This window comes from Lagopus leucura, unplaced genomic scaffold (genome assembly GCF_019238085.1).
Source record: "Lagopus leucura isolate 7727_CA_CO unplaced genomic scaffold, USGS_WTPT01 Super-Scaffold_100076, whole genome shotgun sequence".
NCBI classification, from domain to species: Eukaryota; Metazoa; Chordata; class Aves; order Galliformes; family Phasianidae; genus Lagopus; species Lagopus leucura.
Window position 1 is genome coordinate 163,431 of NW_024962316.1, and position 17,175 is coordinate 180,605.

Genomic DNA, 17,175 nt, shown 5'->3' on the forward strand with positions numbered 1-17,175 from the left:
CTATTTCATCAGGGCAAATTTCTTGTTTGAATTACTTTTGACAGTTCTGAAGGCAGTGACAGTTTTCCATGACAGCATGCCTACTATGTTCTCTAGTTTTTTTTACTAGTAGCGATGGGCCTATATTTCAAACAGATTAGTGTGGTTGGCTTTTCATTTTTATTCATTTATTTATTTTTAAGTCTGCTTTAAATGGGTTTGTTTTGATGTATTGATGTTTTTGGTACATTAGATGTGGTGCAGTGAGGTATGACCGCTTCATGAGTTTTTAAATTGGGGATCAGTTTTGAGAATCTTTGGGAAATTATAACCTTGGGTAGGAACTTAAAATCACCACAGACACTCCTTTCCAGTAAGGCAGTCTTAGTTTTCGTTCTACAATAACGTTTATATCATCTTCTGCACTTATTTTTCTTCCATCAACTCAGCTTGACTCCACAACTTTTATAATACATCTTTTGTTCTGGGCAAATACAACTTTGCTGAAGATGCACTGCAAGTACCTCGGTGCCTCATCCTGTAAAACAATGTAATGCTGCCCTGTTTTCCTTTACTAGGGTTTATATTCTAGAAACAGTAGATGATTGCTGAATGTAGTCTTTGCTTTGGGATCCTACGGTTGTTGACTGTGCTTTCTTGATACCTCCATCTTCTTGCTGTAATGTCTTCAGCCACGATTGGCCTAAGCTGAAGCTATCTGTGCAGAATTATATTTAGAATGCTGCGTGTTAATCACTGTGAGTGGTTGCTTTGTGACTAATGCCATGCACTGCTTTCTGCTTCTAGAGACGCTAGTGCTGTTTCTGGCACTGCAGACAGTAAGGAATCTGCTAGAATCGTGGGAGGAAAAAAAACAGTGCTGTTTCCCTAGTTTTCCTTTTTTGCAAGTAAGCATAATTAACCCAGCTAGGAAAGGAAGATGGTTGTTACGCCCATAGGAGCCTTTTTTTGAAGCTTTCCCCTTTTTGTATTTATGTCCTGCCTCAGCAACTGCCGACAGGCAGTCCTTGACTATAAAATGTCACAGCACTTAGTGTCTGAGAGGCTCATCATACAGAAAGCAACTTCAGCCCTTTTGGTGACTGAAAGGTGAAGTGTCTGTCTTTGTTCTTTTTAGTAATATTCAGCCCATAGTTTCATGGAGTCCACTGTTAACAAAGAAATGCGGCATCTGAACTCCCTCCTTTTCTAAAATAAACACGTAGATTTTATTTCATTTCTGAAACTACGGTAGTTTAAAAGCATTTTCTGTTATGCATGCTACTGTTTGTGCTGTGAAGTATAAAACACGCATAATCACTGTGCCAGGCAGGTAAAACCTCTGAATTGCTAGCAATGGCAGCCAAAACGATTCTCATAACAGAAAAATCCTCATTCTGAAAAGTCATGCATTTATCTTCTCTGTCCCTTATATGTGTTCAGGTATTTGAATCCGTAGTTGGTGTTTGTAATCTTTCCATCAAGGTGTTAGACTGGCCATGTGGAGTAGCTGTAGACTCTAAGGCCATGTAGAGCGTGAAGAGGGAATCATACATTTGAATTTGTTATGGAGCTACAGGGTTGGTAAGAAAAAACTAGACCTGTAAGAGGCCTCAAATCTGGTTTGGGAAGAAAAAAAAAATATAATTTTGCTGTGGCCTTGAATCCCAGGTTTGTCTGTAGCAAATGGTCATGGTTATACACCCCTGAAAATGGGGTTTATCATGGAAATTTGACAGACCTTTAACTACAATAGTGCCAGCAGGCACCACTCTTAATATCGAAAGCAATTTTGGGTTCAGCCATGTGTTTGCAAACAAGTGACATTTGGGAAGTGCAGTTTTAGATTGAGCCTCCATGCTTACATTGTTAAGCAGCGTAGCGTGAAATTACTGAACAAGCAGCATAGAGAGCTCTGAGCAAATCTAGAGAGAGAAAGTTGAAGTGTGGAAGGAGATGCCCAATTTATTTCCATTGCACTTGCTGACACTTGTCTATTCATACATTTCCATTTCATATTACCTAAACCACACACTGCATATGTGTTAATTAACCCTTTGATACTTTACTGTCGGGCTGCAGATGAGGTATGAATGCTTTTGCACTGAAAGGGCTAAAGGTTTATTTAAATCCCATTTTAAGTTAAACAGAGACTTTAATGAAACATCAGCTGATTCTGTACACCTGATCTGCCTGCACATTTAAGGAAAAAATTTGTGAAGAGAGGCATCCTGGAGCGTGAGATGTTTGTTTGTTTAACTGTTGCAGGTTTCCTAAATCTTGAAAATGACTGTATTGATGTCTGTGCTGTCAGGCTCAATTAGATTACATTTGCCTACATCCAAACAGGTGTTTCTCATCTGCTTATTTTTAAAGTTCTTGGAAACTCTTGACTGGGCAGTACTCTATCTGTAGTGTTACTGCACTGAAACCAGTTGGGTGTAAAATGATTCTTCTTTTTCCCTTGTCCTGCCAGAACTCTTGAGATTGGTGACAAGGTAAGGTTCAAAATTAGCCAATTGTAATGTTCTCCTGGACTTCATCGTTGGTATTAAATTTGAATTCTGTTGTTCTCAGAGTTATGAGTAGAATGATATATGTCAGTGGCATAGAGCAAGAGAAAACTCATGTAGGAAAGTAATGGCTTACCTTTGAGAAACATAGGCAGAACCATGCTAATTGCCTGCCAGATTGTTGAAATGTTCTGCTAACTATAGTGGAACCTGGCTTGGCTGTAAAAATATATGATAATTAGTGAAGTTTAAAGATCATGTCCCATTTATTGCTAATGTAAATGTCTCCCATTAGTCCTTAAGGAGCCGTGTGTTGCAGCTTTCCAGTTGAGGTGACCTTAAGACCAGCCAGTTTACCTATTTTATTTAATCTGTGGCTGAATAGCACATCTGTCAGCTGCTTGTCTATGGGTGGGAGAGAGATCTTCAATTAATCTTGTGGTTCCTGTAGGTCATTCTGGAGTGTAGTCACTGGATCTTTGCAAGTATTTAATGGTAATTCATTTCAGAATTCTTTGCTATGTTAAATGGGAAGATCAAACTCTGGCAGGAAATGCTCTTTAGTAGCTAAATATCAGGAGTTGGCTCTAATTTGCATGCTCTGTACTAGACCTTAACACTACTGATTAAATAATACAGCTGAATAGGGATGGTTTTGTATGCTGTATGTTAATGTTTACCTGCATAAGCAGAGACTTAAAAAGTTACTGAGAAATGCTTTCCTTTGTACTCCAAAGTTGGAGCTCTTCAGTCATTTGTTTTTTGTTGATTTTTGTCATGATTTTTCCTGTTTGATTGTTGAAAAACGCCTGATTAATGAACGCATGTGCTACTCAGCCTGATTTACACTTAGCTTAATTACTGTACAATATTGAGCATGCTGCTCTTGACTTTTTGAATGCTGCTTGGTAATAACTTTTCTGGCTCATAGTGACTCCAGGACTCTGTGGTGGAAGCTGCCCTGAACCCGTGGGTACTGACACTGCTGGGCTGACACAAGTTCCCATCCTCTCTGCCTCACTAACCCTGTGATTTATAGCGCAGAGGTGTTTGCGTGCTTTGTGGCTGCGAGTAAACAACTCTGTGAAGAATGTGCATCCTGCAGCTCATTTGCTCAGCTTCCCTGCTGCATGGGAGGCCCTGTTAAAGTCTACAAGCCCCAGTCATTCATGTGTCAGAGCTGGGCTTTTGGGGTCATCTGGCTCTGGGGATAATAGTATTGCAAGGTCATCAGAAATGCCTTTTAAAAGCTGCCTTAGCATTGTGCTTTCCTGTGTGGCTTGTGTTACTCCACAGGAATTGCTTCAAGAGGGCTAGAGAGGGGCTTGTATAGGAACAGTTTTATGTTCCACCTAAGAATAAATAACATGATAGCATATTCCATTTAAGAATTGCAGAAACTATGATATTAGAGATCTGAAAGCAGTGTGAAAGTGTGAAGTAGCTGTGAGTTCACATCACGTGTACTCATCAGGTACCTCTTCGTTGTCCTCCTCAGTAATTTCTTTGCTGTACTGAAAGGCAGATGTGGTTAACATTCTTGTCTCTTTGTTCTGTACAGGAAAAACATTTAAAAATGAAACCCCACTTCTTATTATCATGTGCTTAGAGCTGTGAATGGTCTCTCTCTCTCTCTCTCTTTTTTTTAACTCCATTTTGCTCAATTATTTGTCTTTCCTGATAGCTCTGCTGCTCCTCATTTTCTTGCAGCTTGGTTTCCCGCTGGCAGTCAGCAGGTTCTGCTGCTGGGTTGGCTCATAGCTGGGTGTGTTCTAATCTCAGTCATCAGGATTCAGATCTTCCATCTGTTCTTTATCTCACCACTCTCCAACTGCTTTGGAAACACTTACAGGTGGATCTGGATTATTACTGGAAAGAGATAAAAGTGTTCCATTTGGTGTGTGGTTTTCAGAGAGGTCTTAATTGCTGTTTCTTTTAGGATAGATAGACAGCCTCTCTCCTCCTTTATTTATGAACCAACCCTCCCTTGATTCTAATTTGTGTCATTTGAAGATGCAACAAATAAATTCCAGCTTCCTATCCTTTTGAAAAATGTTACAGAAAAAGACTTGTCATTACAAGGGAAAATAATTTCAGTGTGCTGGAAGCAGATCGTGGGTTGTCACGTGAAATAACACTTCATATTCCACCAAGCAAAATTATTCATGTTCTTGTAAACTGCCTAGAAATTTTCCTAGTCATGGTGTACAAAATGGTGGATTTTACTGCTTCATCTGTTGGTTTACAGTCATGTGCTGTATCACAGCATTGGGCTTTCTTTATAAAGGAAGTGACTGGAAAACCAGTGGTGAAGCAGGAGGATAAAAGGATAACTGTACTCACTTAGCAAGAGTTATCTAGTACATCTGTCACTTCAGAGCTGTAGAACTTTGCTCAGCCATGTCAGCTCATGGTTGCTGCTTCCTTAATGCATGAATAGAGTGCTGACTTGATGAAATGTCATTGCTTTCTGCCAGTGAAAGCCAGTCACTTGTGGACTTCTTTCACCAACTGCAAGACTTACGATGTGGAAGAAATAATAGCTTGAGATAACCTTAAAATGATATTCACTGTAGACTTTCACCCAGTGGTTATGATTTAGTCTTAGTTTGTTTATCCCTTGTACTGAAATGAGTGTCAAAACAGAGGGGAGCTGGTATTTCACTGAATCCTTCTTTTTTAGCATTACTGAGAGCACTGAACCTTTCAGCCTTATCTGTATGACACATCTATTTCTTAAACTAGAATCCTCTTTATTTTGAGTATTTTAGTGGAGTAGGGTAAATCTAGCTCCCTGGCTAATGTGACTTGCCATTCACTCAACTCTTCTGCCCACAACATCTGCATGGAACGAACGTTCTGGCAGTGAATTAAGGAGGCAAACGAGGAAAAAGCATGCCTTGCAGCCAGGGACCAGGGGGAGTCCTTGGAAATCTTTGCCTAATTGTTTTGTTTATGAAACTCTGTGGAAGATTTCCAGTGGGTTTCCTAATGAACTGGTTTGTTGTTGAGACTTAAAGCTATGCTTGTAATTACAGTAGAAGTGGGGGGTCAGGGCTTGTCTTCCTTCCCACAAGCTCTCAACTTCCAACTAGTAAGCACAAAAACTGTGAATTTTAAGTTTTTCTACTTCTTCTCAAAGTTTAACTCCTTACTGACTCATGGAATGCCTGTCACCCGTCTTGCAGTTACTAACCTGCAATTATGTGTTCCTTCATTGCTTCTGAAAAGATGGGCATCCATGAGAGCATTGCTGTACAAGGTGTATAATCAATGGATATTAAGATATTCTAATCACAAAATAAACAAGACAGGCGAAGTAGACTGCGATAGCAAAAGAGAATAAATGGAAGGCTTACCCTTATGCTAGGCTCACCCACAAAACAGCAGAGCAGATCTCCAGACAAGATCCTTCCCCACTGGCAGCCAGCTCTTCAATAGGTCTAGGAGAGCTGCAGCCTGGCTCCACCCCTTCCGGCAGCACAGGTGAATTGAATTGCCTTCACCTGTGCTCCTCTGGCTGACTCACGGCTTGCCTCAGGTGATCAATCAGAGGTTCAGGCCGTGACTCAGCAGTTCCTGTATAGTAAGGTGTGAGTGGAAATGTGAGTTTGGATTGAATGAAAGGAAAGTAAACTGGAGCCCTGTCTAGTTTTGTGTTGTACTGGGTGAGCGTTAATTAGACATCAGGAAACACATTTGTAATCGGATAGTGAATTAGATAGCTGTTTTAGAGTATTATACTGGGAGGATTCTGTGTTTTTCCCAAAAGCTGTAGCTTTATATCTTGTCCTGGCAGTTTATGGAGAGAAGTTCAGAAGTGTTCTCTGTATGTATTTCTGTAGTACACTGTAAGAATTTTCCTAGCTACCTTTTGGATATAACTATCTTTTTTTTTCTTTTTTTTTTCCCAGTAACTTGCTTTTAGACTTCATTGTTACGGAGAAACAGATACTAAAACTTAAATGCAAGTCTAAAATATTTAACGATGGCATAATAGCTGAAGGAACTTTGGGTGTATTGGGTTTTCTTCTGCTTAAATTTCCATTTAGGCAAAGTGGGAGGCTAGTTGGATCTTCAACAACCTCACTGGCAACTAAATTAATTTGAATGTGAGGTGTTTCTTTTTTCCCATGTGAACCAGATGTGCTGATTTAATTAGATTGTTTTTGTGACTTTCTATGTAAGGAGAAAAGTGTTATTTTTACATTAACTCTTTGTATGTCATGGAACAGGTAGGATTCAATTTAGTGTTAATAACTGGGAAGTGAGGGAAGGAATCCTTACGAAAATGCAGTTGAAGATTGAGGTTGAATGAAGTTACATTTTTCCATAGATCATTTCATTTTATTACTTTAAGGAGACAGTCTTTTTATTTGACTGTTACTTATAGGGATTTATAAGTATTTTTATTTAAAAAAAAAAAAAAAGCCTAAAACCAGATAAGATCATGGTTGTGCATTGTGTAGTCACAAATTTCCTACCATCGCTGTGAATTATGTTTGATATCACAAAGTTCTCAGAGAGGTCAGATGTATCACCAGCCTCCAACTTTGAGTGACATAATAAAATAATAAACAGGGGAAGAATGTTGTTTTTCTGCTTTTGAAAAGAGTTTCACACTTCCATTTCCTGAGAATATTTTTGTATGCTCTTTTTATTTGCAAGTTGCCTTTGTATGTTCTTATCCCATATGGGCAGCAAAGTCATTAGCTTACAGGAAGAGAGAGCTGGGGCTAGCAAAAGTCTTCAGAAGGTGGAACAAACAGGTTCCTGTAAATGTGGGGAATATGGCAACTCCTCTGGTCTTCTTGCTCTCTTGGGTCTTGGACACCCTGCAACTGAAGACAGAGAACTAAACATAAACCTGTGTTGGTGTGTAAGTGAACTCTGTTGTTAGTCTGTCCCTCTGGCAGCCATGGCAATCTGGCTGCCAGGTGGAGAAAGGCAGAGGAGAAATGCAGAGGTGTTTGATTAGATCTCCGAGTTCCTTAAATTTCTCACCTGACAGCTGGGCAGGACAAGCCTTCATATTGCCATTCAGTCACGGTCTGTGCTTTGGGTGACCACATCACTCCTAAATCTTTCACAGGTCTAAAGCTAGTTGTATTCTGCTGACAAAGGAAGGAAGGAAAGCCTTGGTAGGAATTTCTGGAGAGCCTGAATCAGGGCTTTGTGGTTCAGTTTTTGCTCACAGTAAGAAAATGAGATTTCTTTTCTCTCCTTAGAAGTTGTGTAAGTGTGGTTATGTTCATTTTGTGTTGTCGCTTCTACAAACGGTAACAATACTGGATATTAAGGTGCTGGAATTTGAGGGTAAAAAATGGAATAGGGAAGATACATTCTGCAGAAAAACAGATAGGGAGAGAGAGAGTGTGGGGAGGAGTTGTGGGTATTACATATCCTAGGAAACATGCATGGTTTTGGCCACAATTGCATAATCAGAATATTTGAAAGAAATGTGACTGCATATATAAGGAAAGAAGGACAGTGTGTGGAGATGGCTATCACTGACAGGGAAATACAAGCTTGCTCTTTTTGCCTTGTTCTGTTAGAATAGAGCAGGTAATTAATGGCAGAGCAGTCTTCTTGCTCCTCTCTCCCCATAGTCTCCTTCTTTATCGTCTCCTCCTCCCACCTCTAGCATATGTGTGCACATTCCTTTTTGCAGTTCATCTGCAAGTGTCTGCTGTATTAGCAGGATCTTATTGTGTCTGAGGGGTATAAAAAACATGCCGACCATTCTGGGAATATGAATGTGGACAGAAGTGCAGCAGCTGAGGAAATATAACTGCACTGCCCAAAAGAAAGCCCAGAAGAAAGAGGCTTTATAAATTATACATGGTTGTTACTGTAATAGCAATAAAATTAAATTAAATTGAAATGTAAATATACGTCATCTTAGATTTGTGTATGAAGAAAGGAATTTGGCTACAGCAAGCTTCTGGTGTTGCGGTGCACTGAAGATTGCTCCCGCAGTGTCATTTCTCTGGACAGTTCCACGAGTAGCATCCAAATAGTTCTACATGAGGTGCCTGGATAATCTGCATATACTTTACATTGTGCTGAGACTCTTAACTAGTGGTTCTGTGGTGTTGGAGCTGTTCTTGAGACCTTTAGATCGTCGTGATTTGCTCCACTTGATTTGAAGGAGTTGGCATCTGTGTGCTGCAGCATCTTGCTTCCACGGTGGAACCAGAAAGTGGTCTGTTCCTCTTTTGAGTCATTTTTCATACTTAGTAAAGGCAGAAGAGGTTGATTGCCGTGCCTCACTGATGCTCTGTGCTGTTGGGTGGTCTTTGTATTCCTCTTCTTAGCAGTACAGAGGTGCTTTTAAAACATCTTAAGGAAAAGTGATTGAAAATGCGCTCAATACAAATCTCTTAAGCCCACATTGATGGAGGTGCTGGTGAGAAGCTTCTGCTGGGGCAGGAATTTGGAAGATGGGTGCCATCTGTGTTCCTGCCACTCTTTGGCCAAATTGCATTTCCAGCCTTTTTCTCTTACGCTGTTTTTCATTAAATGAATTGAGTTTTCCTGTAAGTGTCTGCCCATAAATACTCCTTCCTACACAATGCACTCAGGTTGTTATTGCTCTCCAAGTCGTAGCAAAGCAGACGGGAACCAAAATGAAAAGTAGGAGCTGGGAGGGGAGTGGGATAGCTGAGACTACAGAAGGAATCTCTCTTCTCTCTCAGTGGTTTCTCAGCTGCAGCCATAAGTCTCTTATTAATGGAAGTGTGAAGAGAAAGAAGAGAGAGAAGTGAGTTTAATTTCATGCCTTTCTGCTAAGAAAAAAGAATAGTTCTGAAAAGATGTGGAGGAAAAGTAAAACAGCTTTAAGGAAAAAAAAAAAAAGTCCTATGAAGTCACCATAGTTACCTCATTCTCAACTCAAAGTCAAAAGGTAGTTTAGTGCAAGTGCAATGCTTTGAACCTTAGTGCAGAACTAAAAAGGGATCTGACTCTCTTCCCATACAACAGCAAAGCAGTAGCTGTGGCACCCAAGCAGCCACTGATGTATTGCTGCATCCTTGTCGATCCTGTGCCTTCTTTGCAGTTAGAAGTTTGTAAAGAGCAGATGCTCAGTCAGTCTGATATTGTGTACTGGGTAAGAATCTCCTTGGATGAAGGACTCGGTTTGTTTATTCTGCACTTCTTCATAGGAAACAGATATCCAAGTAGAAGTGTTTGTGTCTAATCTCTGTATAGATACGCAATGATGAGAGCATAATTCTAGTGGCTGAATTTAATGAACATATGTATGCTAGTTGAAATGGAAGTTGCACATTTTCTTTGGCTTAGGTGTATTCAGACTAGATGCAGCATGTTATTTTAGCCTTTTTTATTTCTTACTTACAAATCAACACAGTTTCTCTTACCATTTGTAAAAGCGTGCTCAGTGTGCAAGTAGCTTTCCTTAGTTGCAGAGTTAGAAAGGCAGTGATGGCGAGCAGCCACGGTTCCACTGCAGTGTGGCTGCCTGCTTGCTTTCTATGCTGCACATCTGCATTTTTATTCTTCATTTTGTGTGGGTTCAGTTTCCCAACTAGCAATATTGCCAAGCAATTCTTGGCAGTTTCCTGCACCCAGTGACATTTTTCTTCTGATTCCTTTCCCAATGTCCACCACTCCTCTCTCCCCCCCCCCCCCCCCTTCCTTTTTATTTTTTTTTTTTAACTGTAGTTTGCTAAGTAGCCAGGTAACTTTTGGTAGCTGGACACACACAGCTTGACCTCATCCTTATGATCAGACAGTCTTGCATTGTATTCAGCAGAAAGTTTTGTAATAAAATAATTTTTGGTTTTGTAATTTACAGTCCTGTGAAGGATTTATCTGCCACATCTTGGTGTACAGTTATGAAATTTAACTGTCTTGGACATTAGGTTAGGCTTTAGCTCCCTAAAGGCTTTTACAGTGATGCAGTTGTACTACTAATCTCTTTTCAGCCTGAGAAACTTGAGGTGAGACAGGCAAAGAGGGGAATGTAGGCCTGAGATCAAACAGACCTCTGGTCTGTATCAACCACAGTTATTACTTCCTTATGACTGTAACACTGTAGATGAGTAATACGCTGTGTATCAGGTACCAGAAAGTTCTAACTTGGTTGCTGGTCTTAGAGAAGAAAATTTTGGAGAACTGAATCTTCAGCTACCCTTGGGACAGTACAGTATCTTGTGCTGTCCCTTTCTGCCAGGGGCAGATGGAGGCAATTTGTGTCATTGAGTCAAAATACCCACTTAGACCGTGATGCAATTCCCAGTTAACCTACTGTAGGCCTTATGACAAAATCTGATGTCAGTTGGCCTCTGGAAAAAGGCAAACTCAGCTGATTAGAAAAATTTCCTCTGGTCTCACATGGTGTTGATGTCTGGAAATCTCTTGCAGTGTACGTGCCGCAAAGACATGGTGAAGATTTCCATGGATGTCTTTGTGAGGGTTCTGCAGCCAGAACGTTACGATTTATGGAAACAAGGAAAAGACATTGCTGTCCTGGACCACATGAAACCCACAGCTCTGACTAGCCCAGAACTAGATGCCTGGAATGAGACGAAGGCAGACTTGAAGGCTAAATTGCTTCGCAGGTAAAAACAAACAAAAAAAATCCCACACAACAAAAACAGTGACAAAAAAAGTTGTCTGGATACTACATTTTAGTTGCTAACCCTTTAAACTCTGTAATTCTCAGTTTGGTGGAATAGTTCATACTCATCTCTTTATACTTGCTCTTGTATCTTTTCTTGGATGATGCAGTCCCTCATTGTTCTGTTTCTTCTGAATATTATGGAACCCCTTTATTTTTATTATTATTATTGTTTGAAAGTAGGACACTGTGCCCTGTCAGATCCCATCTTTTATCCTGGAATACAAAAAAATCTATAGTAAGCATTTATAGCTGCACTTATTAGAAAGCAAGAGGAAAAAGCTGTCAATTGCAAAAGGGATTTTATGCATGCCTTTTTCTGCTTCCTTTGATCTTTGTATTAATTTTCTGCAAGTTCATCATGTTTTTCATGTATTACAGCATGCTTGAATTGAAAATTTGGCATGCTAACCTTTTACTGTTGGAATCTTGCTTTATAGGATAGGAGATGAGGAAGAGGACAACAAGCACCGGTACGTTACTTCCCTCATCAACTTCAATGATTACAGTTTTCTTCCTATCGAGTTTCTTAAAACAGTAACTCCTGAAGTATTTTTCTGGTTCAATTAGTTGTTTCATGTCTGCTTCCATGAAAGGGCACAGAAGATCTTGGGGTATCAAAATAATGTTCATCTTGTGCTTGTGTAGATTTCTGAGATCTCAATCTCTTTTGTCCTATTGGAGAATCTCAGCTGCCTGTTCTCGTGTTCTATTCTTGAGTCCTGGAAGCAGCTGATGTCCTGAATAAACCAAAGCTAGTGATGTGATATTTTTACCATGATTAACTGATTATAGATAAAGCTGACTGGTCACCAAAGTAAGTAGTTATTAAAAAGTTGCTGCTGCCTTGGAAAGTGGAATTAGATTTGAGTGTGTTAGTAATGAGCTTCCAGTGGGAGAAATTCCTTGTCGTGCTTCCTTGAAGAGTGCTATTTTACAGGGAACTGAATTATCAGAGGGCTTTAATGTACTCAGATGTAAAGTGGGTGCTCCTCCATATGCTCCTTTACGCTTTTTTTTTTTTTAAACACCATTCTGTCTGTTACCCAAAATACTTCCTTTGTAATTCTGCTCACATCTACTGTTTGTTGAATTTCTGATGTCAGAGTTGGAAATTTCTGGAAATTTAACTGCTTCATCTAAAAATAATATTCTGCTCATAACTTTCATTCAGTTATAATTTCCTTGAAATTCATAAATGAAAGCTTTAATTAGTTGTTAGATTTTGGGGGCCGTGTCTGATAAGGACTTTGAGTGACATTGAGTTTTAAAATTACAGACCTAATCAATTCAATTATATTGAATGCATTTGAGTTTCATGTTTTTTTAAAAAAAAAAAAAAAAAAAAAAAAAGGATACAGCAGTAAGATTGTTCCTCTTTCTCTAGCATTGGTCTTTGTTGTCCTCTGGTTTTGTCTTGCATGGTGATCTGTGCCTTGCCTTTTCTACGTTAAAGGATCAGTCCCTGATTTCATGAATGCTGAAAAGGAAAAGCATGTTGTCCTTTAAAGACATATTCATAAAATAAAGTAGATATTTTGGCAGATAACTGACCTCAGCAATAGTGCTTCACTTCAGAGGTTATTTTCCTGAAATGTTTTCATTTCTTTTTTCTGTCATGAGTTTCAGGAAAAGCAGGGTGATCTGAGACTCAGCAGGTGTGATGTATGCTCTTTGGGCTATGACTATCTGAACTCCAGTGTGCCCCTTAATCTTTTTCTTCCACGTCTGTAAATTTGGAGTCTATGGAAATACTTCCTATGGATTTTCAGGGTATTTTAGATTTATTTACTGTTTGCACACATAACACCCATGTTTATTTTCCCTTTTGAAAACTTTTGCTTAGCAGAGAAGCTCCTCTATTTCAGCCTGAGCTACTGTAAAACATCCAGCCACTTTTTTAATCTACTCATTGTCTGTAGATTTTTTTCAGTATTATCCTGGAGCAGGTTTCAAGCTGTTGAATCCTGCTTAGTAGAAGTTTCTCTCCTATGCTTACGTCTTGGAAGGACATTTGACTTGAAGACTGACTTTTCTCAGAAGGATGGACTTTGCTGGAAGAATAGGATCCACCTTATCCCAAACATCTTCACAGTTGTACCTACTTAAAATAAGTCACTCTGTGGTCTGTACTTCAAAGAGTACATATGCTGCTTTTTTCTCTCTCTCCTGGAAACTTAAAGCTTTTAAACTCTACAAAGAGATATGCTATTTTTATTCCAAGGTCATTCATACCTTGAAAATCTCTACTGTGTTTATTTTATGGCTTCAGCAAGAGAGTGTTTTAGTCTGGTCCACAAAAAGCCCATTTCTGGTATGCAAATTATTTCAGTTACAGAATATCTTCACTGGAAATGCACAGCCTTTAGCTTGTAGTCCTGGAAGCAGTTTCTTTAAATGGCTGTGTTCTTTCTTTCTTTGTTCATTTTTACACAACTACAGAGCCAGAAGAGCACTTTAAAAACATCCTTTTTATCTACTGAGAATGTAAAGGACTGTAACTCAAATTTTGCCTCACGTTCCAACACAATGGCAGTAAAGCCATACACATTTACTTGAAAGAACATTTGATGCTGGATACTACTCCAGTGCTGTTTTTACCAACTATGTAAAGTTCCAGCTGTTAAGGTAAAGTTGTACAGGTCTGTCTTCTCTTGCCTTGACTTTCCTCCTCTGTAGAAGGTGCTGTGTACTTTGAATGTCAGTGTAGAGAAAAGCTGATCCTTCTGGGTTCAGTTGTGTGTTCTTGCTGATGAATGTCTTGCAGGTGCGAAGTTAACATCTATACTTGGAGTGCTACCATATGGCTAGAGCCTAGCAATTATAAATTACTGTGCATATGGATCAACTTTCTTTTTTATTAATCATTCATTTCAGGTTGAATTTTTTCTTCTTTCTTTATGGTTGCCTGATTAAGGACTCTTAACTTTGCAGCACTCCAAATCTAATTAGCAGCTGAGTTTGTGGGGATGTGAAACTGAATTTCAGCTTTTCTAGATATTTAAGCTGATGGATAAGAATGAAGCATGAGGGTGTTTTAATTTGTTACATGGTAATAGATGCAGAGGCCTAGGAACGAGGAAGCCATTTGGAAGATCCAGTTTTAAGAAACAAAAAAAAACTCTGCTAAGAATGCTGCAAAATTGTAGGTTTCTGAATTAGTCTCTTGAAAAAGAAAGCTTGGTAGGTTTGCGCTCTACTCCGAAGGAGCTATTTGGTGGATATTTTTAAAAGTGTGTACTGACTGACATGGAGTTAACGCTCATGCGAGGCTGTGATTTTGGTACTGTAGCGAAAAAGTGCTGATAGCACTGATGTTTTGGTTGCTGCTGAGCAACATTAGCACAGTGTCTGGGCCTTTTCGCTCTGTATCTCTGGCCAGTTAGCAGGCTGGAGTGGGCAAGAGGCTGAGACTGGGACAATGGCCTGCGCAGGCTGGAGGGATGTTCCATGCCGCCTTATGTCACGCTCGGCAGTAAAGGCTGGGGAGGAGGAGCAGCCCATGGGTTGGGTTTCTAAGGTGGTGTTACTCAGAGGCTGGCTGGGCGCTGATCTGCTAGTGGGAAGCAGTAAGTGATTTCCTTTTCTTTGCTTTCCTCTTCACCTTTTTTATTTTTTCATCTTTCTTTCATCCATTAAACTGACTTTGTCTGGATTTGAAAGTTTTCGCTTTTGTTGTGCCTATTTTGTCCTTTTGTCCTCTGTCCTGCTGGACAGGTGCTTGGCTTCTGACATGGCTCCTAAGCAAAATATATTATCCTGACTTCTGACTTCACATTTTTCTTTGCATTGTGACTATTGCAATCTTTTTGTTTTAGTGACACTGATTGTCACTGATTGGGCCCTGTTACAATTAGTTTGTTAGTATTAATCTGATCATGTTACTATGCTTTTTTTTTTATTTATTTAGTCTTCTTCGTAGACCTTGAACCCTGAGAATTATACTGCTGAAAAGTCTCAGTCTATTGATTATTCTACAAGAACTCATTAGATGGTGTTTTGAGAAAGTGTCAGTGGTGGGGTAGTGTTTCACAGCTGGAAGATGCTCGTGGGCTTCCAGCGGTTTGCCAAAAGGAAGCAAGTAGAGAATGAAAAGAGATGACAGAATGGAGACAGAAAGAAAGATTTATAACAAGTTCTCATCTATGTTTCAAAGTACAAGCAAAATAGATTTAAAATGAAAACCATTTTAACTACAGCTCGCAAGCTTATATTATCAATGGCGGAAAAAGGTCTTTAAGAAACCAGAACCATTAATGGCTGCTGTGAATGGATCTTAAATGTGTTATGCAAGGTTCATCTGTTTCTTTTCAGATATCTGTTTTGTCCTGCAGCTATTGTTAGCTACCTTGTGTTTTCTTTCCAAAGAAGATCTTTTTGTTTTGTATTCAGTTTTTTCAGTTGCTGATCATTTTTTATATTGAAGGCTGTTCTTTTATGTCAAGTTGCTGTTCTCTACTTGTAGGTCTCACAGAAAAAGAAGTCAACCCAGAAGACATAAAACAGAGGATCAGAAGTCTCTGGGGGATGTCATGGCTATTGAAACTGCCTTGGAAGATGTGAAAGTGAAAGAGGAACTGAAAAGAGGGCCAGACCTAGAGGAAGAAGACAGAAGCAAAGTGGTTGAGGGAGAAGGTAAGGACTCTGCTCAGCGATGGCAGATTCTCAGTGAAGAACTACTGGGAGCATGCTATTTCTCTAAAACATGTTTGTAAATACCTTGTCAACTGTTGTTTATTTTTGTTGAAATTTCAGTGAAGTCTTACCCAGAATTAAGTCTGTGCTCACTGAAACATGCTATCATTTACAGCAGCAATTGATTTTTCCCTCTCTTTAAGGATTGAAACCAAATAGATTTCTTGGCAGGGCTTAGAAGTCCTGCCAAAACTATTACAGTTTTGCAAAAATATGTTTTAGGGATGGAACATTTTAAAGTATTTTATGAAATAGCAAATAAATACATTTTGTGTCCCCCTCTGGAAAGTAAAATTTTGTTTATTCCCTTCTGCAATTAATCTTTTTGCCATTTCCACCCTTTTTCCCACTTCTTACAGACTGAGGGTAAGGTGAGCCTTAGGTTGTATGGGATCCACAGCTGCTGCATGCTACATCTTAGAGCCATCCATGACATCTCCCAGTCCTTTTTGACTTCTTGCATGTAAAATCACAGGTTTCAAGCTGTTGGGGAGAAGGCAAAAAGAAATAGAAGCTGTTGCAGTGGCAGGGCTGTTTTCCATGAATCCATGGCCACATTTTTATGCAACCTTTGGTAAGGCTGTGTTAGTCTTTCCCTGTACATTCAAGTATCTGTAGTGCACACATATTTCTTATATTACAGTCCTCCTTTAGGAAACAGTGTCTCTAAGATTCTTTGAGGCTATTTGTTAGAATACACTATGACTTCTGTCACTTGGGGGAAAGTATGACTGAAGGCCTGTTGCAAAAGCAGAGAATTATCTTGCGTGTAACATGTTCCTTGTGTGTGTTTAGTACAAAAGTCTGTCCTTGGAGGCTCTTTTTGATATATATATTTTCTTTAATGCATGTGGGTAAGTGATTGGTATTTATATGTTGCACTCTCTTGTTGAGGCTTTCAAACATTTCATAAACATTAATGAATTCGTTTTCATGTGTTGTACATCCATTGTTTATTTTGCATTTGAAGAAAACTGATGCCACGCTGCTTGTTGAATCTTGATAATTTTAAAGGACCAGTGGAATTTACTCACAGTGGAAGCTGTGAGTAAAGAATTGGGATGATCTTTCAGTTCTGTGGTCTCTTAGCTAGACAGTGTCGATTTTAGGAGGTAAGGAGTTTGAAAATCATTCTTGTGCGCAGCAAAAGTAGCATAGTGTGAATTGTTAATCTGTGGTACTCCAGCTTGGAAGTGGCAGCAATGTGTTAAATTGTGTGCCCTTAGCTCTTATGCAGGTTTAATAGTTAATGCTTGTAATAAATGACCTGAAAATGCTGATATCCCTTGAGAGACGAGATAAGTGACAAGGACAGATCTGAGATCCGTAGAGTAACAGAGAAAC

General features: G+C 39.4%; 1 protein-coding gene across 3 annotated transcripts in view; it reads left to right on the forward strand.

Annotated features, from left to right (window-relative positions):
* The window catches only part of KDM4B (lysine demethylase 4B), a 72,781-nt gene that overhangs the window by 30,353 nt on the left and 25,253 nt on the right, over positions 1–17,175 (forward strand). For 2 of the 3 annotated variants that reach the window (XM_042887302.1, XM_042887303.1), the window contains exons 8-10: positions 10,881–11,077; positions 11,577–11,609; positions 15,602–15,771. In XM_042887302.1, coding sequence (XP_042743236.1) covers positions 10,881–11,077; positions 11,577–11,609; positions 15,602–15,771 — 400 coding nt within the window. The remainder of the gene's footprint in view (positions 1–10,880; positions 11,078–11,576; positions 11,610–15,601; positions 15,772–17,175) is intronic. The other variant, XM_042887305.1, reaches the window with a different exon arrangement.